Below are 23,185 nucleotides of genomic sequence, written 5' to 3'. Positions count from 1 at the left end.
CTAATTTTGAGAGAGAGTGCACGCATGAGTGCACGTGCACTCCTGAGCAGGGGAGGGGTAGAGGGAGAGAGCGGGAATCCCAAGCAGGCTCCAAGCCCATCCTGAGCCCTATGCAGGGCTCCATCTCACAGTGTGAGATCCTGACCTGAGCTGAAATCAAGAGTTGGATGCTTAATGGACTGAGCCACTCAGGTGCCCCTGGAGATAAATCTTGTTTTTGTTTTTTTTTTTAATATTTGTTTATTTTTGACAGACAGAGGCAGAGCATGAGCACGGGAGGGGCAGAGAGAGTGGAAGACAGAGAATCTGAAGCAGGCTCCAGGCCTGCTGACAGCATAGCTCCCAACTTGGGGCTGGAACTCACCCGCTGTGAGATCAAGACTTGAGGCGAAGTCGTTGGACTGAGCCATCCTGGTGACCCTGGAGATAAATCTTTTGAGCCATTAGTGAATGGTAGTTGTCATCATGGAAATGGAGGAGATTGTGCCCTAGGGTCTATAGGGTAGGAAAAGGAAGGAGTTCAGAGACTGAACTCTGGCAAACTCCAGTCATAAATGGTGGAGGTTGTTAGGGAGTTCAGGTCAACTGAGAAGATGTACATGTACATGTCAGCTGTAGGGGAACAAACAAAAGAGAGTGGTGGTACTTAAGTCATGGTGATAAATAAGAGGCAGTTCATTATTATTTTACATTTGGAATTTCCTGAGGTTCTGTTGTTTAATAAAAAGTGGCCTTGTGACCTTGAAGTAAAGATGAGACAATAAAGCCTAGAAATTCCCTGGAGGAGGAAGAGGAACCAGCAAAAGAAACAAAAAATAGTTAAAAATATGGAGGAACATCAGAAGTAGACTGTGCCATAGAAACCAAAGGAGGAAAAGGTTTTAAGGAGAAAGGTTAAGAATATTCAAAGCCTAGAAAACAGTTTGGTATAGTACAAACATGGGAGTTGGAAACCTTGGCTTCAGATTCAGATTCCAATTTTGTCACTCTCTAACAAGTTAATTAACCCCTGAGTGGCTGCTACTTACTTGCATGTAAGGTAGATTTATAGTATCAACTGTAGAGGATTGAAGTGCAGATGAAGTGCATATAAAAATGGCTAATGTAAACAAAGTTTAGTATGTTATAGGTACTCAGTAAATGTTCATTTTTACAATTAAATTTCTTAAAAGTAAGATTTACCTTGGTTAGTTTGTAGTATGTGGGAGATTGAGAAGAGTATAATTTTTAAAATGTCTACAGTTACCAAGTACTTGATGAACATTGGTCAATGGGATCCAAAACATTTCAGTTTTAATAAGAATTTATAAAATAAAAAATGAAAATGGACAATATAATATATATCTGGAAGGATAATGAATTTCACTAATAATTAGGGAAATGCAGTTGAAATAAAATACCATTCTTTTTACCCATATTCTGACAAAAATGTAAAGGATTTCCAAGTACTTTTATGAATATGGTGGAATGAGTACTTTCATACTAGTGGTGAGGTTATAAAACACCACAGCCTTTTTGCAGAACAGTCTGACAGTAGTTGTTAAAAGATTTAAATGCACATAACCTAGAATCTAGACTTCTTTATCAATAGGTATGTAACCTGGAGATAGTTGTTTATAATACACAATGAAATACTTAACTAGGATTTTCAGGCAACAGTGTTTATAATAGGAAAAGTGAAGCCAGATATTATCAATGGGGAGTGATTAAGTAGGGTACGTCTTTTAGGGAACAATAGTATATGCTAATTAGAGAGAATGGTGCAAATTGTTATGTATTGACATGGAAAAATCTCTAAAAGTTAATTTAAGAAAAAAAGTACAGGGCGTGCCTGAGTGGCTCTGTAAGTTAAACATCCAGCTCACGACTTTGGCTCAGGTCATCATCTCACAGTTGGTGGGTTTGAGCCCTGTGTCAGGCACTGCTTGGGATTTCCTCTCTCTCTCTCCCTTTCGCTCTCCCTCCCTTTCTCCCTCCCTTCTGCCCCTCCCCCACTCGTGCCGTGTGTGTGTGTGTGTGTGTGTGTGTGTGTGTGTGTGTGTGTGTGTGTGTCTCTCAAAATAAATAAACTTTAATACTTAAAAAAAAAGTACAAAACGATACTTGCATGAACTTTTTTTTTACAGAAGTTTTTTTTTCTTGTAATGAGAACTTTAAATATTTACTCTTAGTAACTTCCAAATATGCAATAGAGTATTATTAACTATAGTCACCATGTTGTATGTTACTTGTCATGACTTATTTATATTGTTGTTAGAAACTTGTACTTTGTATATTGTATAGTGTTACTGGAAGCTTGTAGGACCCTCTTCAACCCAGATCACCCCCCACCCCACCCCATCCCCGCAAACCTGCCAAGTCTCACCTCTGGCAACCACCAATCTGTTCTCTGTTATTTATGAGTTTAGGTTTGTTTTTTAAGATTTCACATATAAGTGGGATTATATGGGATTATATGGTATATATCTTCCTTTGTCTAACATATCACTTAGCATATCGCCATCCATGTTGCCAAAAATGGCAAGATTTTATTCTGTCAATTCTGTTTTACGACTGAATAATACTCCACATAATCTTTATCCATTCATCCATCAGTGGACACTTTAGATTGTTTCCAAATCTTGGCTGTTGTAAATAATGCTGCAATGAACATGGGGTGCATGTATCTTTTCAAGTTAGTATTTTCTTTGGATAAATACCCAGAAGTAGAATTGCTGTATCATGTGGTAGTTCTATTTTCCATTTGTTTTTAATTTTAAGACCCCACAAAATGATTTCTACATGGGTAGATCACTAAATAAGAAGGGAGGAATCAAGGAAGACTTTTACTTATACAAACATTTAAAACAGGAAAGAGAGCCATCTGTAAAGTTCAGATTGCAGTTATTTTAAAAATGAAATCAAAGCTGTAGAAGATAATCTTAAATTTCAGTGGGTTGAATTTTTTTTTTAATTTTTTAAATGTTTATTTTGAGAGAGAGAGAGAGACAAAGCATGAGCAGGGGAGGGGAGAGGTAGAGGGAGAGACAGAATCTGAAGCAGGCTCCAGGCTCTGAGCTGTCAGCACAGAGCCTGATGTGGGGCTCGAACTCACAGACCGTGAGATCATGACCTAAGCCAAAGTTGGATGTTTAACCAAGCTACTCAGGTGTCCCGAAATTTCTGTTGTAAGTTTCTGACATGTAGGAGGAAAATTAGCTGCTAAGTCAAATAGATTTGTCTAAGCTTAAATTGCTTAAAACTCAAATTTTTTCAAATATACTAATTATCTGTGTATCTTCATAGCACAGTAGAAATAGGGAGGTAGGACATTACCTACATAGAACTTTATCTAAGTTGAAAATACATTTAAATAAAATTTATTATGGAAATTAAAGGATTTTTACAAGTTTTTTAATTTTGATAAGGGTAAAAGATGAGTGTTATAAATAAATCTGTATTAAGATGGAGTACCTGGGTGGGTCAGTTGGTTAAGCTTCTGACTTCAGCTCAGGTCATAATCTCATAGTTTTGTGAGTTAAAGCCCTGTGTTGGGTCTGTGATGACAGCTCAGAGCCTGGAGCCTGTTTCAGATTCTGTGTCTCCTCCTCTCCCTGCCCCTCCCCTGCTCACACTGCTCACACTCTGTCTCTCTCAAAAATAAACAAACATTAAAAAATTTTAAAAAAAAAGAAATGCTCAGTGTTTTGTATGAGTGCATAGAACCAAAAGACAATTAATTATTCTTTGATAACTTTCCAAATGAGTTAGGTCTGTGTTATTCCTTGTATTCTTTTTAGGGGGGCAGTAGTAAATGGAGATAGGTTTTTAAAAATTAACTGTCTTGGGACACCTGGGTGGCTCATTTGGTTAAGCGTCTGACTTCGGCTCAGGTCATGATCTCACGGTCTGTGAGTTTGAGCTCCACGTCGGGCTCTGTGCTGACAGTTCAGAGCCTGGAGCCTGCTTCAGATTCTGTGTCTCCCTCTTTCTCTGCCCCTCCCCTGCTCATGTCCTGTCTCTCTCTGTCTCAAAAATAAATAAAAACATTAAAAAAATTAAAAAAATTAACTGTCTTGTTAATGTAGGATTTCATTTCTAAATTGAATGGTTGCCTAAGAGTTTAAAAAATAGATATTGGAGAGGATGCAGAGAAGGAGGATCTCTTTTGCACTGCTGGTGGGAATACAAACTGGTATAGCCACTTTGGAAAACAGTATGGAGGTTCCTCAAAAAATTAAAAATAGAGATACCCTATGACCCAGCAATTGCACTACTAGGTATTTGTCCAAAGGATACAGGTGTGCTGTCTCGAAGGAGCACATGCACCCCAATGTTTATAGCTATTGACAATAGCCAGTTTGGAAAGAGCCCAAATGTCCATTGACAGATGAATGGATAAAGAAGATGTGGTATATATATACAATGGAGTATTACTTAGCAATCAAAAACGGTGAAATCTTGCCATTTGCAGCTACGTGGATGGAACTAGAGGGTATTATGCTAAGCAAAAGTAGTCAGAAAAAGATAAATGTCGTATGACTTCACCCATATAAGGAATTTAAGATACAAACAGATGAACATAAGGGAAGGGAAGCAAAAATAATATAAAAACAGGGAGGGGAACAAAACATAAGCGACTCTTAGAGAACAAACAGAGGGTTGCTGGAGGGGTTGTGGGAGGGAGAATGGGCTGAATGGGTAAGGGGCATTAAGGAAGACACTTGTTGGGATGAGCACTGGGTGTTACACATAGGGGTTGAATCACTGGAATCTACTCCTGAAATCATTGTTGCATTATATGCTAACTAACTTGGATGTAAATTTAAAAATAAATGAATTAAAAGAGAAAAAAAAAATAGTTTTATGATTAAGTCTTAAACTATTGATTTGAAGCAATTTCTTTAAAAAAAGGTTAAAGAGTAGGTCTATTTTTAATGATGCATAGGGGCACTTGTACCCCAATGTTTATAGCAGCACTCTCAACAATAGCCAAATTATGGAAAGAGCCTAAATGTCCATCAACTGATGAATGGATAAAGAAATTGTGGTGTATATACACAATGGAATACTACGTGGCAATGAGAAAGAATGAAATATGGCCTTTTCTAGCAACGTGGATGGAACTGGAGAGTGTGATGCTAAGTGAAATAAGCCATACAGAGAAAGACAGATACCTATGGTTTCACTCTTATGTGGATCCTGAGAAACTTAACAGAAACCCATGGGGGAGGGGAAGGAAAAAAAAAAAAAAAGAGGTTAGAGTGGGAGAGAGCCAAAGCAAAAGAGACTGTTAAAAACTGAGAACAAACTGAGGGTTGATGGGGGGTGGGAGGGAGGGGAGGGTGGGTGATGGGTATTGAGGAGGGCACCTTTTGGGATGAGCACTGGGTGTTGTATGGAAACCAATTTGACAATAAATTTCATATATTAAAAAAAAAAAAAGTTAAAGAAGGGGTCTCTGTCTGGCTCAGTCGGTGGAGCATTAGGACTCTTGTTTTGGGTAAATTTGAGCCCCACATTGGGTGTAGAGATTACCTAAAAAAAAAAAATCCTAAAAAAATAAAAAGATTAAATGAGAAAAACTATATATCCTAAAATTGAGAGTATCTGTACTATAGACCAAACCTTGAGCACCAAATATTGTTCAAATATTTGATCAGTCACCAAAAATTTTGATAGAAACAATTTTTGGTGAGAACAAACTCTGCTTTATCCAGATGTTTAAATTTGTTTTTTCTGATGGTTATTCTGGGTGTTTTGTCATATCAGGGGTGCCATTTTGCATTTAATAATTATGGATGTGCCTTTTTCCTTCTAAAATTTTAATTTTAAAAACTATAAAGATAGGAGTCTGGGTGGCTCAGTTGGTCAAGCGGCAGACTGTTGACAGACTGCTGACAGCTCAGAGGCTGGAGCCTGCTTCAGATTCTGTATCTCCCCCCCTCTCTCTTCCCCTCCCCCACTTACTCTCTTTCTTTCTCCTTCAAAAATAAACATTAATAAATAAATAAACTGTATATTTCTTCAGGTTAAGCTTAGGCAGATAAATAACAACCTCCTCAGTTTTAATTGAGAAGGAAAAAACGGATTAAAAAAATTAAACTTTTCAAATTATTCTCTAGGATAAGTTAATAGAGGCTGATAAATAAGCCAAGAAGTCTATAAATAACATTCACTTTTAGTTAAGAAAAAAAGTGAAATGATTATTGCCAATTGATTGCCAGTACCTTTTATAAACCCAGTGATTGAATATTAATTCAGTAGTAAGTGATCCTCAACTCTGAATTACTTGACAATGAAGGTTTGGTTTTGTTATTTCAGAAAACATTGTTTCTTATATGCTAATCACTTAAAATTGCTATACATTCATATATGAGACATGGCTTTAAGTTTTTGTTTTGCCTTTTGATGGAAGAATGCATAGCTTTATATATCTGTACCTATACATTTAGGTTCTTAATCATATAGTTTGTATAATGATGCAGTATTTATTTTTAGGGCTCTTATAGAATCTTCTGACTTCGTCTAATTAAGAGTGGCTGATTTTAGGTCTGCTGCATAGCTGTCATACTGAGACTTGTTTCCTTTGTACTCTTAGGATAATTCCACTTTTTCTTATGTACCATTTTTTTTTTTTTAACTCATGTGCTTTTATTTCTGAAATAAATTTTCCAGAAAATTGTTTTAGGCCTGTAAAAAATTTTTTTTATAAAAGATATGTGGTGGTACATTTCCTGTTTTCCATTGTGTGGAAGGCCTTTCCTTTGTACTCACATTTAAATGTCATTCTCATTCTTCCTCAGTCCTTTCCATATGAGGGCTCAAATCTTCAGTTTAGGGCAGTTTTTACCCAGTATTTCTTTTTCTCCATTCGTTTTTCTCTTCCTCCTGGCATACTTACTGCATACTTACTGTATGATACATCAGGATTACCATCCACAGAGACTAACACTGGACTGGACAAATAGGGTTTTTTCCACTATGTAGTAAAGAAAGGTGAAGTTGGCACTATGGGACTAATGATTCAATGATATCATCAAGGACGTGGGCTCTTCTCTTTCTTCTGTCCTGACATGGCTTTCATCTTCATTGTTAACAAGATAGCTATTGTACCTCCACGCATCCTATAAGCATTCCAAGTAGGAAGAAAAGGGAAGGGCAGAGGGACAAAGGGACATGCCAGCTATGCTTACCCCCTTAAAAAAAATCTTTTGGCAACCTCACCCAATTCCACATGCTTGTTAATGGCCAGAACAAAATTCTATGTCCACTTAATCTGCAGGAGAGTCTTAGAATGTGTATATTTTAGCTGGGCCCATTGCTGTCTTGAATAGAACATTCTGTTCTTAATGAAGAGGGGGAGAATGAATATTGGGTAGATAATTAATAATTATGTCATGGGTGAATATTAGATTTATTCGATCTTCATTTCTCTTCACTTACTTTTCACCTATTGTCTTTCTTGTTTTTTGGTGTTCCAGGAAATTTCATGGATTTCCCTTTCTAGATCTATAATTCTGTCTTCAGTCAGACATGTCCATTATTTAGTTTCTCTTTTGCATTTTAATTTTGAATAGTTCATCTTGTTTTCTGATTTCTTTTTCATTGAATCTTATTTTTTTCATATTATTCATTGTGGTGAATTACACATAACATAAAATTAGTATTTTAATCATTTTAAGCATTAAGTACATTCATATTGTATACCTAACCATCACCACTATTAATCTCCAGGACTCTTTTTATCTTCCCAAACTGAAAGGCCATACCCATTAAACAGTAACTCTCCGTTCCCCTTCCCCACTGCCTCAGGCAAAGATATATATATCTTGTACCTGTGAATTTGACTAGTGTAGTTATTTCCTATTTGGAATCACACGGTATTTGCCTTTTTGTGTCTGGCTTTTTCACTTAGCATTAATGTCTTTAAATATCATCCATGTTGTAGCATGTGTCAGAATTTCCTTTTTAAATAATACTTCATTGTGTGTATGTACTACATTTTGTTTATTCATGCCTTGATGGACACTTGAGTTGCTTCCACCTCTTGGCTATTGTCAATAATGCTGCTGTGAACATTGTTGTTCAGATATCTGTTTGATTCCCTGTTTTCTTTTGTATATATGCCCAGAAGTGGAATTGCTGGGTCATAGGGTATTTTTGTGTATATGGTAATGCCATATCATTTTCCACCGCAGCTGCACTATTTTATGTTACCAGCAGCAGTGCCTGAAGTTTCCAATTCCTCCACATCCTCACCAATGCGTATTTTTTTTAAATTTTTTTTTTTTTAACGTTTATTTATTTTTGAGACAGAGACAGAGCATGAACGGGGGAGGATCAGAGAGAGAGAGGGAGACACAGAATCTGAAACAGGCTCCAGGCTCTGAGCTGTCAGCACAGAGCCCGACACGGGGCTTGAACTCATGAACCGCGAGATCATGACCTGAGCTGAAGTCAGACGCTTAACCGACTGAGCCACCCAGGCGCCCCACCAATGCGTATTTTATATGCTTTTGATAATAGCCATTGTAATCAGTATGAAGTGATAACTTGTGGTTTTGATTTGCGTTTCTCTAATGATTAGTGATGTTGAACATCTTTTCATTTGCCGGTCATCTTTGGACAAATGTCTATTCAAGTTCTTTGCTCATTTTTGAATTGGATTGTTATTGAGTTGTATAAGTTCTTTTTATTCTGGATATTAATCCTTCATCTGATACACATTTACAAATATTTCCTCCTATTCCATAAGTTGCCTTTTTTCTCTGTTGATAGTGTCCTTTGATGTACAAAAGTTTTAAATTTTAATGAAATCCAAGTTGTCTGTTTTTTCTTTGTTGCCTATACTACTTTTGAGGTCATATCCAAAAAATCATTGCCAAGTCCAGTGTTAAGAAGCTTTTCCCTTTTTGTTCTAAGCATTTTATAGTTCTAGCTGTTATATTTAGGTCTTCATTCCATTTTGAGTTAATTTTTGTATATGGTATAAAATAAGGGTCCAATTACATTTATTTGCATGTGGATATCCAGTTGTCCCAGTATGACTTATCTTTTTCTCCTTGAATCGTCTTGGCACTGTTATTGAAAATCATTTGACCATATATTCAAGGATTTATTTCTGGGCTCTCTATTTTATTCTGTTGGTCTGTATATCTGTCATACTGCAGTACCACACTTTTTTGATTACTGTAGCTTATTAGTGAGTTTTGAAATCAGAAAATATGAGACCTCTGACATCGTTTTTCAAGATTCTTTTAGCTATTTTGGATCGCTTGAGAGTCCATATGAATTTTAGGATTGAGCTTTCTATTTCTGTAAAAGAATCTTATTCTTAATGATATAAAGTCCAATCAGGTCTCTCTAAAGTTATGCATTAGAATGTTTTAAAGATGGTTTTGTCTTGTTTTTTGTGTTTTTTTTTTAAATGTTTATTTATTTTTGAAGGAGAGAGAGCGTGAGCGTGGGAGGGGCCGAGAAAGAGGGAGACACAGAATCTGAAACAGGCTCAAGGCTCTGAGCTGTCAGCACAGAGCCCGACGCGGGGCTTGAACTCACCGACTGTGAGATCACGACCTGAGCCGAAGTTGGACGCTTAACTGACTGAGCCACCCAGACACCCCTTGTCTTGTTTTTTGAACTACCTTTCTTCCTCCTATTTTATTTTGTTCTTCCTCTATTACACTTTTCATTTTCCTTAAATTGCTGGTAATCCTTAATTGCCTGTTGATATTTATAAATGAAGGATTTGATTTATCAGTGTAGGATTTGATTTATCAGTGTAGATAATTAGCATGACTATCGTACACACTGTTTTAAAGGTCTGTTTTGACCACAGATCTCTTTAGTGTACCGTTGGGAGGAGCTTATTGGCAGGCTTTTGGATGTAAATTATACGAGCTGAGTGATCCTGTTGAATTCCATGATTGCCAAAATAAGGAAAGCTTCATTCTGGGAGAGAATGCAAAATCCCTTATAGTACTTCATTTTTTAAATTTTTATTTATTTTGAGAGAGAAATAGAGAGCAAGTGGGGGAGGGGCAGAGAGAGAGGGGGACACAATACTAAGTAGGTCCCAAGCTCTTAGCGCAAAACCCAATTCAGGGCTTGAATTTACAACTATGAGATCGTGTCCTGAGCTGAAATCAAGTCTGTTGCTTAACCAACTGAGTCGCCCAGGCGCCCCAGTATTTCATTTCTATGAGGAGTTGCCATTTGTTTCTTTCTTCTATGTTTTGGAGGTTCCTTATGTCAGTTCTTAGGCCCAACTGTTCTGCAATAGTCCTGTAGGTATTCCGATGATTACTCATGGCTTGCTCTCCCTTACTGTACTTTTTGATCTGTCCTGGGAGTATTTTTGGGAAGAACACCTCTGCCTTCTACAGGAGCCATCTTTTGTTTCTAGTTTAGATTATAGTTTCTTCTATTCTGGTTTCTTAATCAGAATCTGTGAGCTCGCCAGTTGGCTGAAACTCTGTAATTTCAGGTGATTGATAGCATCCTTTCCTTGTTTCCAGCACTACAGATTTTCCTTTTTCCCTTTCCCTTTTACCCATGTTTATTCTCATTTCAGTGGGATTTTCCACAAAGGGGGGGGTGGTAGATGCTTGTGCTCAGTCTGATTTTATTTATTTAGCACTACTTAATCTGTGTAAGTAATGTTCTCGATCTGTGAATGAGACAAAGGCCTCCCAGCTTTCATAGAGTTTATATTCCAATGGGGGATTGAGCATATAAATAAATAACAGATTATAGTAGTAGTGGATTATAAAAAGTAATATGGACTGTGAGACACAGAGTCTTATTTATAAATTGACAATTTGAAGTAAATAAGTGGCTTCATTAAAAGTTTTGGGAAGAGCTTTAGGCAGAAGGATTAGCAAATGCAGAGACTTAAGGGGAGGAAGGAACTTGTTTTAATTAAAGGGAGGCATGTCTGGAGTGTAGTGAACAAAGTGTCTAGCACTATGAGAAGATTGGAGAGAGGCAAATGTCAGGTCTTATAGGCACTTGTAGTCTCTCATAAGGAAATTTAACTTTATTTTTTAATACAATGAAAAGCTAATGAAAGATTTTAGAAGGGCAGCTATATGGTTTGAATATTTTAAAGATAATTTTGGCAGCTACAAAATATATTAGGTTTGGATGTTGACCATAGAGGCAAAGAGATAAAGTAATTGTAGATATATTTTGCAGAGAATACCTGTGGACTTTTGTGATGATAGGAAACAAGATGAGTCACAGATAACTACAAATTATTTGGCTTTTGCACCTGGGTGGTACTATCTATTAATATAAGGAAGCTTTGGAGGAGGGAAAATCAAGTTATTTTTTTGATACATTTGAAATGCTTGTAAGATATTAGAGTGAAGCTGTCAGGTAGGCAGTTGGAGCTTTGGAAAGATATCAGTTGAAAGTATAAATTTTGGAACCGTTTGGGTCTATGGATTATCTAGAGTGTAAGTAAGAGAAGAGAGCTCAGGTCAGAGTCCCAGGGCTTTAATATTAAAGGTGAGAACCTGGTGGAGGAAAAGACAGAAGCCTGAAAATCAAGTGAAGAATAATTTAAGGAAAAGTATAGTCATCTTTGTTGAATTTTCTTTCTTTTTTTTTTTTTTTTAAGTTTATTTTGAGAGAGCGGGAGAGGGGCAGAGAGAGAGAGGGAGACAGAATCTCAAGCAGGCCCTGTGCTATCAGTGCAGAGCCTGATGTGGGGCTCAAACTCATGAGCCAAAGTTGGGTGCTTAACTGACTAAGCCACCCAGGTGCCTCTTCTTCTTCTTTCTTCTTTTTTCTTTCTTCTCCTCCCTCCTCCCCCTCCTCCTTTTTAATGTTTATTTATTTTTGGGAGAGAGAGTATGTTCCTCCTCCTCCTCCTCCTTTTTAATGTTTATTTATTTTGGGGAGAGAGAGTGTGTTACTTCTCCTCCTCCTCCTCCTTTTTAATGTTTATTTATTTTGGGGAGAGAGAGTATGTGTGTGTGCATGAAGGAACTGCAGGGAGAGGGGGACAGAGGATCTGAAGTGGGCTCTATGCTGACAGCAGACCAGCCCCATATGGGTCTCGAACTCACAAACCAAGATCATGACCTGAGCTGAAGTCAGATGCGTAACCGACTGAGCCACCCAGGCACCCCTATCTTTGTTGAATTTTTTAGGGATGGTATTAAGATGATTAAAGAAAGATGCTGTTAGATTTGATAACGAATGGTATTAAGATGATTAAAGAGAAACTGTTAGATTTGTTAACAGATGTTTGTCCTTCTGGATGATCAGTTTCATTGATTGGGGAACTGTATTGGAATGGATTGATGAGGGAATGGGAGGTTGAGAAACTGAAGACAGAAAGTACAGATATCTCTTTTTTTGAGAAGTTTGGCTAATAATTTAGAAGTTAGCAGAGATGAGTGGGTAGGTGGAAGAACAAACCTAAATTCATTGTTGAACTTCAAAAGGCATACCAGAAGCTTTACCTATCACTATTTCCTTGATTTTTTTAGAAGTTTTCTAAGCACACACAGAGGAGAAAATGGCCAACCTGTCCCCATTAACACCCACATTTACTCCTTCCCTTGCATATTATTTTTAAGCAAATATCATGTAATTTCAGTTGTAAATATTTCATTATATGTTTCTAAAAGACAGATCTTTAAAAACATAAGCACAATTAAAATTAACAATTCCTTAATATTAAATACCCAACTGGTGTTGAAATTTTCAGGTGTCTCATAAATGGTCTTAAAAACTTAAAAAAAAAAGTTTTAAAAACCAAATTCCATGTTACATATGGACAATATCTTTTTTAGCTCTCTTTTATCCGTTGTTTTCTTTTTTTTGTTTTTCCTTGCAAATTATATGTTAAAGATACTGTCATTTTTACATTTGGATGTGCTGTTTGGGTCTTTATGGTGTAGGAATATAGGATCACACATTCCTCCAGTGACTTGTTTTTCCTGTAAATTGTAATTTGGATTCAAAGGCTTGATTTTCTTGACAAGATGATATTCTGTCAGGAGGTTCATTAAAGCCTGCTTGTCTCTGTTTTTCTGATGTTAGCAGCTATTTATGTTTAGTACTTACATCCTTTAGTTCATTTCTGGTTGAAAACAGCTATACTTTGATTTTATCATTCTTTCTTCATTTTTTATCCACAATAATCCTTAAATGAGAAACTTCTCTTTATCTGTTGTTTTGTTATCCAGTAAATGGTACAGTTTGAATTCTGTCTCTTTAAGTTTTCAAAATACTCAGTTGGTTCATTAGCATCTTCCTATCCTGGTCAAGTAGTTTTTGCTTTTGTTTTTGTATTTAATGTCATGTGCTTGTAGTTTTCAGTATATTTGATGTTTCAGCTTTACAGTTACTATTTTTATTGATGCTCAAGTTGTCCTGCAGTGGTCAGGCCTTTTCCAGTTGCCCTTGAATCCTTTAACAAGCCTGGTTGTCTTTGATAACTTGAAGTCTGGAATAATTAAATGTTCTTGCATCATCTGATATGTCTGAGATTAGAATTAATTTTCTAAAGATATGGCATTTGGAAATAATCATTACTATTTTTTTAATTTTACACTAGCCTATTAAGCATAATTATATTACAGTCTTTTAAATTATTCTCTTTACTTCTTGGGATATGAATTTTATTTATTTTGGCCCTTCACCATTGTGGTTTAGCCATTTGGGGAATTCTCTTTGTTGCTTTTTTTTTTTTTTTTAATGTTTATTTTTGAGAGAGACAGAGAGACAGAGCACGAGTTGGGAGGGGCAGAGAGACAGAGACAGACACCGGGCTGCAATTCACAAGCCATGAGATCATGACCTGAGCTGAAGTCAGATGTTTAATCGACTGAGCCACCCAGGTGCCCCTTCTCTTTGTTGCTTTTGAGTTCAGATGTATTAAAGCACATTTTTGTTTTTTAAAATTTGTCTTCTCCAACGTTTTGAATTGTTTGGAGTGAGAAGGATCGCTTCTTGCATTATTTAAATCATCATATTGAGTAAAGTTCCCCTATTGCTATTCCATTTAGGGATCCACATGCTCTGAGAATGTCAGAAATGACCTCATCTGTGGCTAAAATGAAAACTACTTATTCCCTAGTGTTTTTATATTTTTCTGTGGATGCCTTCTGTTTGCTTTTTGTTGGTAACCTTAATTAATATATTATGGTTAAGGTCAGTTTTGCTTCTGTGTATTTGACATATTTCAATCTATAATTTGAGTAGGGGGCAAAACGAAATGTTTTGTTTTGTTTTTCCTTTTGTAATACTTGACCATTTTTAGTTTGGAAGCAGAGAGAAGGAAAAAGGCAGAAAGATCTCTGTGGAACTGTGTGAATATGTAGGGACTGAAATTAACTGTGCCAAATAAAGAAACTGGTCTTCTATTAAAATTCCTCCTACCTCATGAGTTAATGTGGATCTCAATTTGAATTTCTTTTTTCCTATGTGGGTGTCAGGAGCATAGATGTAACAGTTGTAGTTTTATAAATTATGCCAGACAGCAAACTTTAGTGCTATTTAGAAAGAAAAAGAAGACAATGAGAACTTGGGCAAACAGTTCTTGCTAAGCCCTAAAATATATCACTTTTATTCATCCATACAGAAAACAAGCATGAGGCCAAGAGGAGGCGAACAGAGAGAGTTAGGCGAGAGAAGATAAATTCTACAGTAAATAAGGATTTAGAAAACAGAAAGAGGTCTCGAAGTAACAGCCATTCAGATCATATCAGACGAGGAAGAGGAAGACCTAAAACTGCATCTGCCAAAAAACATGAGGAAGAAAGAGGTATGAATAAATCCAAGCAGTTTTTTTTTTTTCAAATATTAAAATTTTTCTAGAGCCTTAATTAGATAGTAGTAAAGAAAGTGTTTGGTAGGCATTGAGCTCCTAGACTTAAAATCACAACTCATATTTTATTTTTAAAATTTTTAGAAGTTTATTTATTTTGAGAAAGAGAGAGCCTGAGCGGGAAGGGGCAGAGAGAGAGGGGGAGCAAGAATCCCAAGCAGCCCATGTACTGACAGCACAGAGCCCGATGCAGTGCTTGATCTCATGAACTGTGAGATCATAACCTGAACCCAAATCAAGGGTAGGATATTTAACCAACTGAGCCATCCAGGTGCCCCACAACTCATATTTTAGTTTGAAAATATTTCCTCCAGGATAGATGCTTGTTTAAAAAAAAAAAAATCAGAGTTTAGTTTTCAAAATCTAAAGGCTTAAATTAGGTAAAATTCACCTTGCTATAAACTGATGATAGCAGAGGGGCACCTGGGTGGCTTAGTCAGTTAAAGGTCCAACTTTGGCTCAGGTCATGATCTCACAGTTGGTGAGTTTGAGCCCCGTGTCAGGGTCTGTACTGACAGAGCCTGGAGCCTGCTTCAAATTCTGTGTCTGTCTCTCTCTGCCCCTCCCTTGCTCATGCTCTCTTTCTCTCTCTTTGAAAAATAAATAAACATTAAAAAAATTTTTAAAAACTGATGATAGTAAGAGTTCAGAGATAATAATTTTCATATGACACCCAGAGAAGCCTATTAAAATGGGTGTTTTTTACTTATTTGTTTTTAAAGATAAATCTGAGTTCCATTAGACTTCAAACTGTTATACTACAAGTTTTAAAATTTTTCTATTGAAAGTATTCTTTAGTATGAATTTTTAAATTGTTCATTGTGTCCTCCCTGCTTTGAGGCAGCTTTTGGATAGTTAGGTAAATTCTTCTTGGTCCAAAATGTATTTATATTTCTCCTTACATGTCTTCTCCTTCTGATAAGTAGTATGTCTACCAGTAACTTGTTTTTATGATTAACTAAAACTTCATCTTCTCTTTTTATACATCTTCTAAAAAACTTTTTACCATGGAAATTTCAAAGATGACACAAGAGTAGAGAGACTAGACTAGATGATGAACCCCCATGTGGCCATGAATATCTTTTGAAATTGAGACTGTCAAACCTGTAATTAATGGAAAAAGGGATAGTTGCTCTTTTTAATTACTTAAAAAACCTGTATCAAAATAATTTCATATTCAGTGAAATGCATTAATAATTTCTTGCTGGTGAGTTATACTTTGCTTTTTCAGGCATTCGTTTTTAGGTATTCAAGCATAAGCACAAATTTGTTTTATTTTAGACATCTGAGCTTTTTTTTTTTTTTTTTTTACCTGTTTACCATTTCTCCCTGCTTTGTATGCTTTTTTATTTAAGTTTATTTTGAGAGACAGCGTGTGGGCATGCGCTCCTTTGCATGAGTGGGGGAGGGGCAGAGAGAAGAAGAGACAGAATCCCAAGCAGGCCCTGCACTGCCCAACCATGAAATCATGACCTGAGCTGAGATCAGACACTTAACTGACTGAGCCACCCAAGTGGCCCTCTGTATGCTTTTATTTGAATAAAGTTACTACTGTTAGGGAAAATAAATTTACTGTAAAAATAAATTATATATGGTTTCTTAGCACTGTATAGCTAAAAGGATAAGGTTTATATCATATTTGTATTCTTTGAAGTATACTTAAATACTCCTTAATTCCATGGGTAATTTTACTCCCATTTTCTTTCCTTCTCTTATGCTGCTCTTCCGGAGACTTTGAGTTATTTTCTAAACATGAATGTGGTTTTTTGGGGTTTTTGTGTTTAAAAACAAATTTTTTTTTTAACGTTTATTTATTATTGAGAGACAGAGCATGAGCATGAGCAGGGGAGGGGCAGAGAGAGGAGGAGACACAGAATCCAAAGCAAGCTCCAGGCTCCAAGCTGTCAGCACAGAGCCTGACACAGGGCTCAAACACAAACTGCAAGATCATGACCTGAGCTGAAGTTGGACGCTTAACTGACTGAGCCACCCAGGCGCCCTTGAATATATTTTTTAATGGGGTGGTCAGAAAATCTGTGCTAAAACCTGTTTCAGAAGGGAAACTAGGTAAAGAAAAGGCAACAGGAGGGAAAAAAAAAGAGGGAAATACTGCTTGACCCAGAAAACAGAACATACTTTTCAGTTGAAGTAAAGGGAATATAACCCAAAGAATGGAAAAGGAATGCTTCTGGTGGTGAGAGGAGATGAGAAAACAGATAATGATGGTCTTTTAGTTGGAGAAATGAAGTCTATTGATAGTTGTGCTAGGACTCTGTATGTACAGGTCTGAATTTTTATTTCATGTTAACTTGAGAAAAGAATTTACTTAGCTATAAATTCTTTTTTCAGGTATTTTCAGCTTATGGTAGAAAAATCTTGAGCTATTTCTAGAGTAAGATATGCTTTTGATTTATTTTTAATACAAACAGGAAGATGCTCAAAGCAGTTTTTGTAGAATAAACTGGAATCTTAATATAGGCCAGGAGGGCGACGGGGGAGGAGTAGAATCTTTTAATGTAGTCCAGGAGTCTGAGGGGGGAGGAGGTCAGCAAACTTTTTCTGTAAAGAGCCAGATAATAAATATTTTAGACGTTGTGGGCCATACGGTCTTCTGTTGCAGCTACTCTGCCCTGTCATTGTAGCTGGAAAGCAGCCATAGACAATATGTAAATGAACGGGCATGGCTCTGTTCCACTAAGACTTTATAAAAACAGGTGGCAGGCCAGATTTGACCTTGGACTGTATTTTACCAACCCTTGAGGCAGACCATGTTCCCTAAATATAATAGGGATGAGAAATATGAACTTTTGAAATATCTGTGTATTTTAAAATAGACTTCTGTCATATGCTTCTTAGTATTAAGTAGCTATTTAATTCCATTTTTATTGATTCCTTGCTCATTGGGTGCTTAAAAAGAAGCAAGCTTTACCTTTAATAAGGAAAACCTGACAGTATGTCTAAAAACACATTTTTAATTGACTGTGTTTTCTGTATTTCAAAAAAGAATAGGAAGAAGAGAGTGGGAAAGGGAAGCTTGTTAGACATCTAGATAACAACCTATTTTTATACAATCATAAAAACAAACCATTAAAATTTTTTGGTCGGTTTAAGATAAGTTTTTATTTTGTATGAGGGGAGTAGGATTATTTTGAATATTAGTAATGTTGAGTGACATTTTTATTAAAATATAATGGGCAATTCTGAATATCTTATTAATGAACATAAGAGATTAATGTAGAGTTCAAGTTAAAGTTGGTAGATTGAATAACCACACCTTGCTCTCCACCATCTTCAACTCCTAGTAATATTATAGTAAAGGGACTTTTTTTTTTTAAAGGACCAAATACCACAAGGACAAGGAATGGGAAAAGCAGTAGAATTCTGGAAAGTGATCACTGCTTTAGTAGACCCATGAAACCTAAATTGTAAGCTCCTTTGGGGAAAACTAAGAAAGAAACTGATTTTTATTACACAACTGCCTTAAGGTCAGGAATTTGTACATCAGTTAGGTCTGGAAGTGTAGAGGTGAAGGTGAGGTTAAAAACGAGATTGCTTGGAAGTCTGTTTTTTAATGGCCTGGTAGGGCTGTTTACATCATTTTCCCCTCCTTCCAAATTTATCCTTTGAAAAAGGTCAGACAAAACAGAGTCTCTGATTTAGGGAACACCAGGTGTCATTGAGGGCAGGGGTACTGTATTAAGATCAGGAAGACTATGTGAGAATTGGAGATGATAAATAATACTGAGTTCTATACTCAGGCTTTTATCTCCCAGGTAAGAAAGAAATTAGTAGTATCTTCTCTAGGAAATGTGAAAAACCCAAGAGAAAAAGCCTAAAATAAAGATAGTTTCATTAGGGATTTCACAAAGAAATGGCCTATTCAGATCACCCTAAATTAGTGATCAGAGTCAGGCTCCACAATGTATATGAGCTAATCAGCTTTTTGGATCCCACTCATAAATATGAGCAAATTATCAAGAATTACCCAGGTTGGGGCACCTGGATAGCTCAGTTGGTTAAACGTCTGACTCTTGATGTTGGCTCAGGTCATGATTTCATGGTTTGTGAGATTGAGTCCTGCGATGGGCTCTGTGCTGACAACAGGGAGCCTGCTTGGAATTCTTTCTCTCCCCCTCTCTCTGCTTCTCCCCAGCTTGTGTGCGCATGTGTTCTCTGAAAGCATCTATATGGAAGGCTAAGACCATATCAACAGGAAAAAACAATAGCTTGAGTAAAACAAGTTTTTGCATGAATGAGAAAAAATTAAAACTATCATTAATGTTCGTGGCAAGAGGAGATATTGTAGTCATGAAACAAGAACAAGATGATATTTAAATAGAAAAAGCACGTGTCAAAAAGTACCTAGAAAATGAACTTTAAATCTCAAACAATATGCATATAAAGATTTGCAGATGAAAAACTTTAACAGGTTTATTGGCAGAATTAAAGAATTGTACTAGAACCTAGAGCAGTAGAAAAAGAGATGAAAATATAGAATGGGAATGATAAATTTAGAGGACCAGTTTGAGGTCAGCATCAATAAATAACTGATGTTCCAAAAAAGAACATAGAAGATGGGGGAGAAGGAAGTCATCGATGAAATAATTCAAGAAATTTTTCCACCTGAAGGACATTGAGTTTCCACATTGAAATGGCCCACCAAATTCCCAGACCAGTGAATGGTTAAAAGTAGAGATCATGCTGAAACGTACTATCATAAATCCTATCTCTTTTGTTAAAGGAAAACCCCTTCAAGTGCTCAAGGGAAAAAGAGGAAATCAAGATAGCATTTGGAATTAATATAATGCAATACTACCCAGCAAGGAACAAACTACTTACATATGAACAGCATCAGTGAATTTTAAAAATGTGTTGAATGAGAGAAGCTAGACACAAAACAGTTCATGCTGTATAATGCCATATATAAGTTCAAGAACAGGCAAATGAATCTCTGGCGATGGAACAGTAGTTGCTGATGAGGTGGGGGAAGCAGTGACTGGAAAGGAACATGAGGAATTTCCTGTATATTAATGATTGAGGGTGTGGGTTATGTAGGTGTATATTTTGTTAGAACTCATCCAATTGTACACTTAAGATCTGTGTATTTCATTGTATGCATATTTAGCAATAATTTTTTAAATAACTGTACAAAAAGGTACTGGCTTTTTTAAAAAAAATAGTGACACCATTAGAAGACATACTAAGAGGGAATCTATGACTTTTTAGTTGCCCACACTATGGATTAGCATGAAGGTAGTCTAAAGCCAATTTCTAACATTCAGAGTCTCAAAATTTTTGCTACCTGTACTCCCCTTTCTCAGGAAGCTACTGCAAGATACATGACATCCAAAGGAAGAAGTAAACCAAGAAAATGTCCTGGCATCCAGGACACAGAGTCCAACTCGAGAGAAAGATGGTTATATCCAGCATGATGTTGAAGAGAGATCTCAATGATAATTAATTGTGTAGCAGGTCCAGAAAGCAACCATTTCAGATTGGAGCAGAAGACTTGGAGAGACTTCTTCAAGAAGATAAAATTGATATAATGCCTAATATGTGTAAACATCCTGAAAGATCTATACAACTTGGAGAGAGTTTGGGTTCAATTAGTAATGAAAATTAACCAGATGGAAAAAGAGAATCTCTTCAGGGGAAAAAAAAAAAACAATGTGCAGTAAAAGTGAAATCATTTACATAGTTAGAATAATATAAACATTGAATATTGGTCTCATCAAAATTGTGATACAACTGAATTCTAACTTTCTCTGGTGGAAGGTCAATTAATAATGCCTAAAACCACGAAGTAGCATCATATAAAAATGTTGCTTAGAGAGGCAAAAACAAAAAGAAACAACTGAGAAAAAAAATAGTTGCATTTGGAGAGTGAAAAATGTACATGTGGGGAGGAGGACTTCTGTTTTTTGTGATAAGTTTTATAAAAGTGATTTGAATCTAAACTTATGTATGTGTTTAACTTTGCTTAAAAAAGCCAAAATAAAACAAGTAAACAAAAAAAAACCAGACAAAAATAGAATCTTAGAAGACCCCAAAAAAAGAATTTGGCAGAATGTGTACAAAGATATTTATTGTGATTTTAGCTGGCTCAGGAGATAATATATAGGTTGTTTTTATTTCAACTTTCTACCATGAACTTGGGTTACATTTGTAATCAGGAGGGTGAAATTAGAATTAAATGTAGGTTATTCTTATTTGTTGAAGAAGTTAATATATTCATCAAGGTACTGTTGGTGTTCAGAAGGGAACATCTTTAGGATGAGGAAATTTATTTTGATTGGGACAGTGAGCACTCATCCTAGTGAAGAGAAAGAAATACTTGGGATTTTTACAGAAATGATGTAGATACATGAACAGTGTGTATAGAAATATATACAGTTTCCATTTAGTTCATGGCATTTCAGTAACTCCTTTGTGTAATTTCTAAAAATTTTCAGTTTAGTAGCATGATACTATATAACACTTAATATACAGTGTTTATTATCATCTAAAGAAATACTTGAAAGCTTTAAGTATTTTTTTAATGACTGAATTTACTGCCTTTATATTAAGCTTTCTCTTTTTCTTTTAACAGAGAAACAGGAAAAGGAAATTGACATCTATGCTAACCTCTCTGATGAAAAGGCTTTCGTGTTTTCAGTCGCCTTGGCAGAAATAAATAGAAAAATTATCAATCAAAGACTTATTCTCTGATATTTGTCTGCACAATGTGTTGAAACTTTCTTCAGGATTACATCAGCAAATTCTCAAACAGTTGTGGACTCTCAGGAGCATTCTGACTGCATCAATAAGGGCCATTGATTGTTTTTTTTCCCCTGTCATTTAGCCTGTGCCACACTTTGGGAGCAAAGCTGTAGGCTTGGACTGTTCTGGGATTTCCTTGTTTACCAAGGAGTATTGTCAGTGTTTTGTGTTTGGGATATAAGTAAGTATATTTACCAAAAACAAAAACAAACAAAAACAAAAACAATGGATGGCTGTTAAAGGGTAAAGGGGTAGGGGGTGGGAGTGGAAGAATGAAAACTAGGGAAATAAAATGCTTGTTAGTTTTCAGGTTTGCCACCAGAGATGCAATATTTTAAGTACTTGGAAAAAGAGTGACTTTTAAAAATATATATTTCAGATTTTCAGCAGTAACAGATTGCATATATACAGTTCATTTACTTTTAATAAATTGGCAATTGATATTTTATTGAATGGGGAATTAAGAATATAAACTGTAAATTTTGTCTTGATTTTTTTCTTGGCCTTTATTTTTATGACTTAAGGTATGAGTTATATTTTGGGAGATACTTTCTAGACATTTGGGAAGTTTGGGTGCTATATGAAGAAAAACATTTAAGGATATATCATACTTCAGATATAAACAACTTGTTTTCTTGAATGTAATTTATTTATTGGTTTAAAAAAAACCTTTTCTGCTCTCAAGATGGTGCCTGTTAACCTAAACATAAGATATATTTATTACATACAAAATATTTCTTAGCCACTTTTAAGCAGTAATGTTTTATCTGAATGGATGTTCATTTATACATCCTGATAATTATTTAAATTGTTACTTAACCTCACTCTGGAAAAAAAATAAACCTTAATATTGAAACTAATAGATTAATAGTGTGGTATAAGTTTGTGCTCTATGAAGTTGTGAACTATATTTAAATTCTTAGTTTTTCTAGTCATAAATGATAACTGTTTATAGCTGATTTATTTTATACTAGATGCTTTTGCATTTTTTGCATATCAATTTAACATTCAAATTTGACCGTAACTTCCCTTATTTCAGGTACCTCCCTCTCCCACCCCAGTGGCCAAATCTGTTTGGAAGTCCAGAAGCCCTATTAGTGAAGGTAGTCATCAGCCAGATTTAACTTTAAGAGAATTTCCCTTTCAGTTTCAATAGTAGCATTGGCAGCTTCATCCTGCATCTCCCATCACCTCCCAAAAGAAAAAAAGATTCACATTTTTTCCTATTTCATTTAAATGGTAGCCAGCAGAGGGAGCTTAAGAGGTACTCTAGGTAGGATGCAGAATTATTCTAAGAATTTTCTAAGAATTCCTTTACCCTCAATCCCCCTATTTACCTGCAGGTACTACTACAATTATCTTGTATGCATTTTAAAGCTCTAGTAATAAAGTTTATTCCCAAGCATGCTAATGTGATTTTATCTTTGAAATATAAGAAAACTATTTTTAATTTGACAAAAAAAATAATATCTAAAATGCTTGTGAGTATATATATGTCCTCAGAAAAAGGGAGAAAAGCTTAGGAGTAGGCATCTCTTTAAAGAATTATTGATGTCAGAATCTATCCATTTAAAGCTGGAGACCTTAGAGGAAAGTCAT

General features: G+C 35.8%; 1 protein-coding gene across 3 annotated transcripts in view; it reads left to right on the top strand.

Moving 5' to 3' along the window:
• CUNH16orf87 (chromosome unknown C16orf87 homolog) overlaps positions 1 to 22,446 on the top strand; it is a 34,161-nt gene extending 11,715 nt beyond the window's left edge. Inside the window, exons 3-4 of one of the 3 annotated variants that reach the window (XM_019456045.2) lie at positions 14,582 to 14,764; positions 21,417 to 22,446. In XM_019456045.2, coding sequence (XP_019311590.1) covers positions 14,582 to 14,764; positions 21,417 to 21,535 — 302 coding nt within the window. In that variant the 3' untranslated portion in view covers positions 21,536 to 22,446. Of the gene's footprint in view, positions 1 to 14,581; positions 14,765 to 20,148; positions 20,846 to 21,416 lie in introns of those variants that run through there. The other 2 variants (XM_053906066.1, XM_053906068.1) reach the window with 2 other exon arrangements.
• The last annotated feature ends 739 nt before the right edge of the window (positions 22,447 to 23,185 follow it).

Source organism: Panthera pardus, unplaced genomic scaffold, assembly GCF_024362965.1.
Source record: "Panthera pardus isolate Hobbes unplaced genomic scaffold, ASM2436296v1 HiC_scaffold_18, whole genome shotgun sequence".
Lineage (NCBI taxonomy): Eukaryota > Metazoa > Chordata > Mammalia > Carnivora > Felidae > Panthera > Panthera pardus.
The sequence above is the reverse complement of the archived record's forward strand: the minus strand, read 5'-3'. Positions and strand labels throughout refer to the sequence as shown.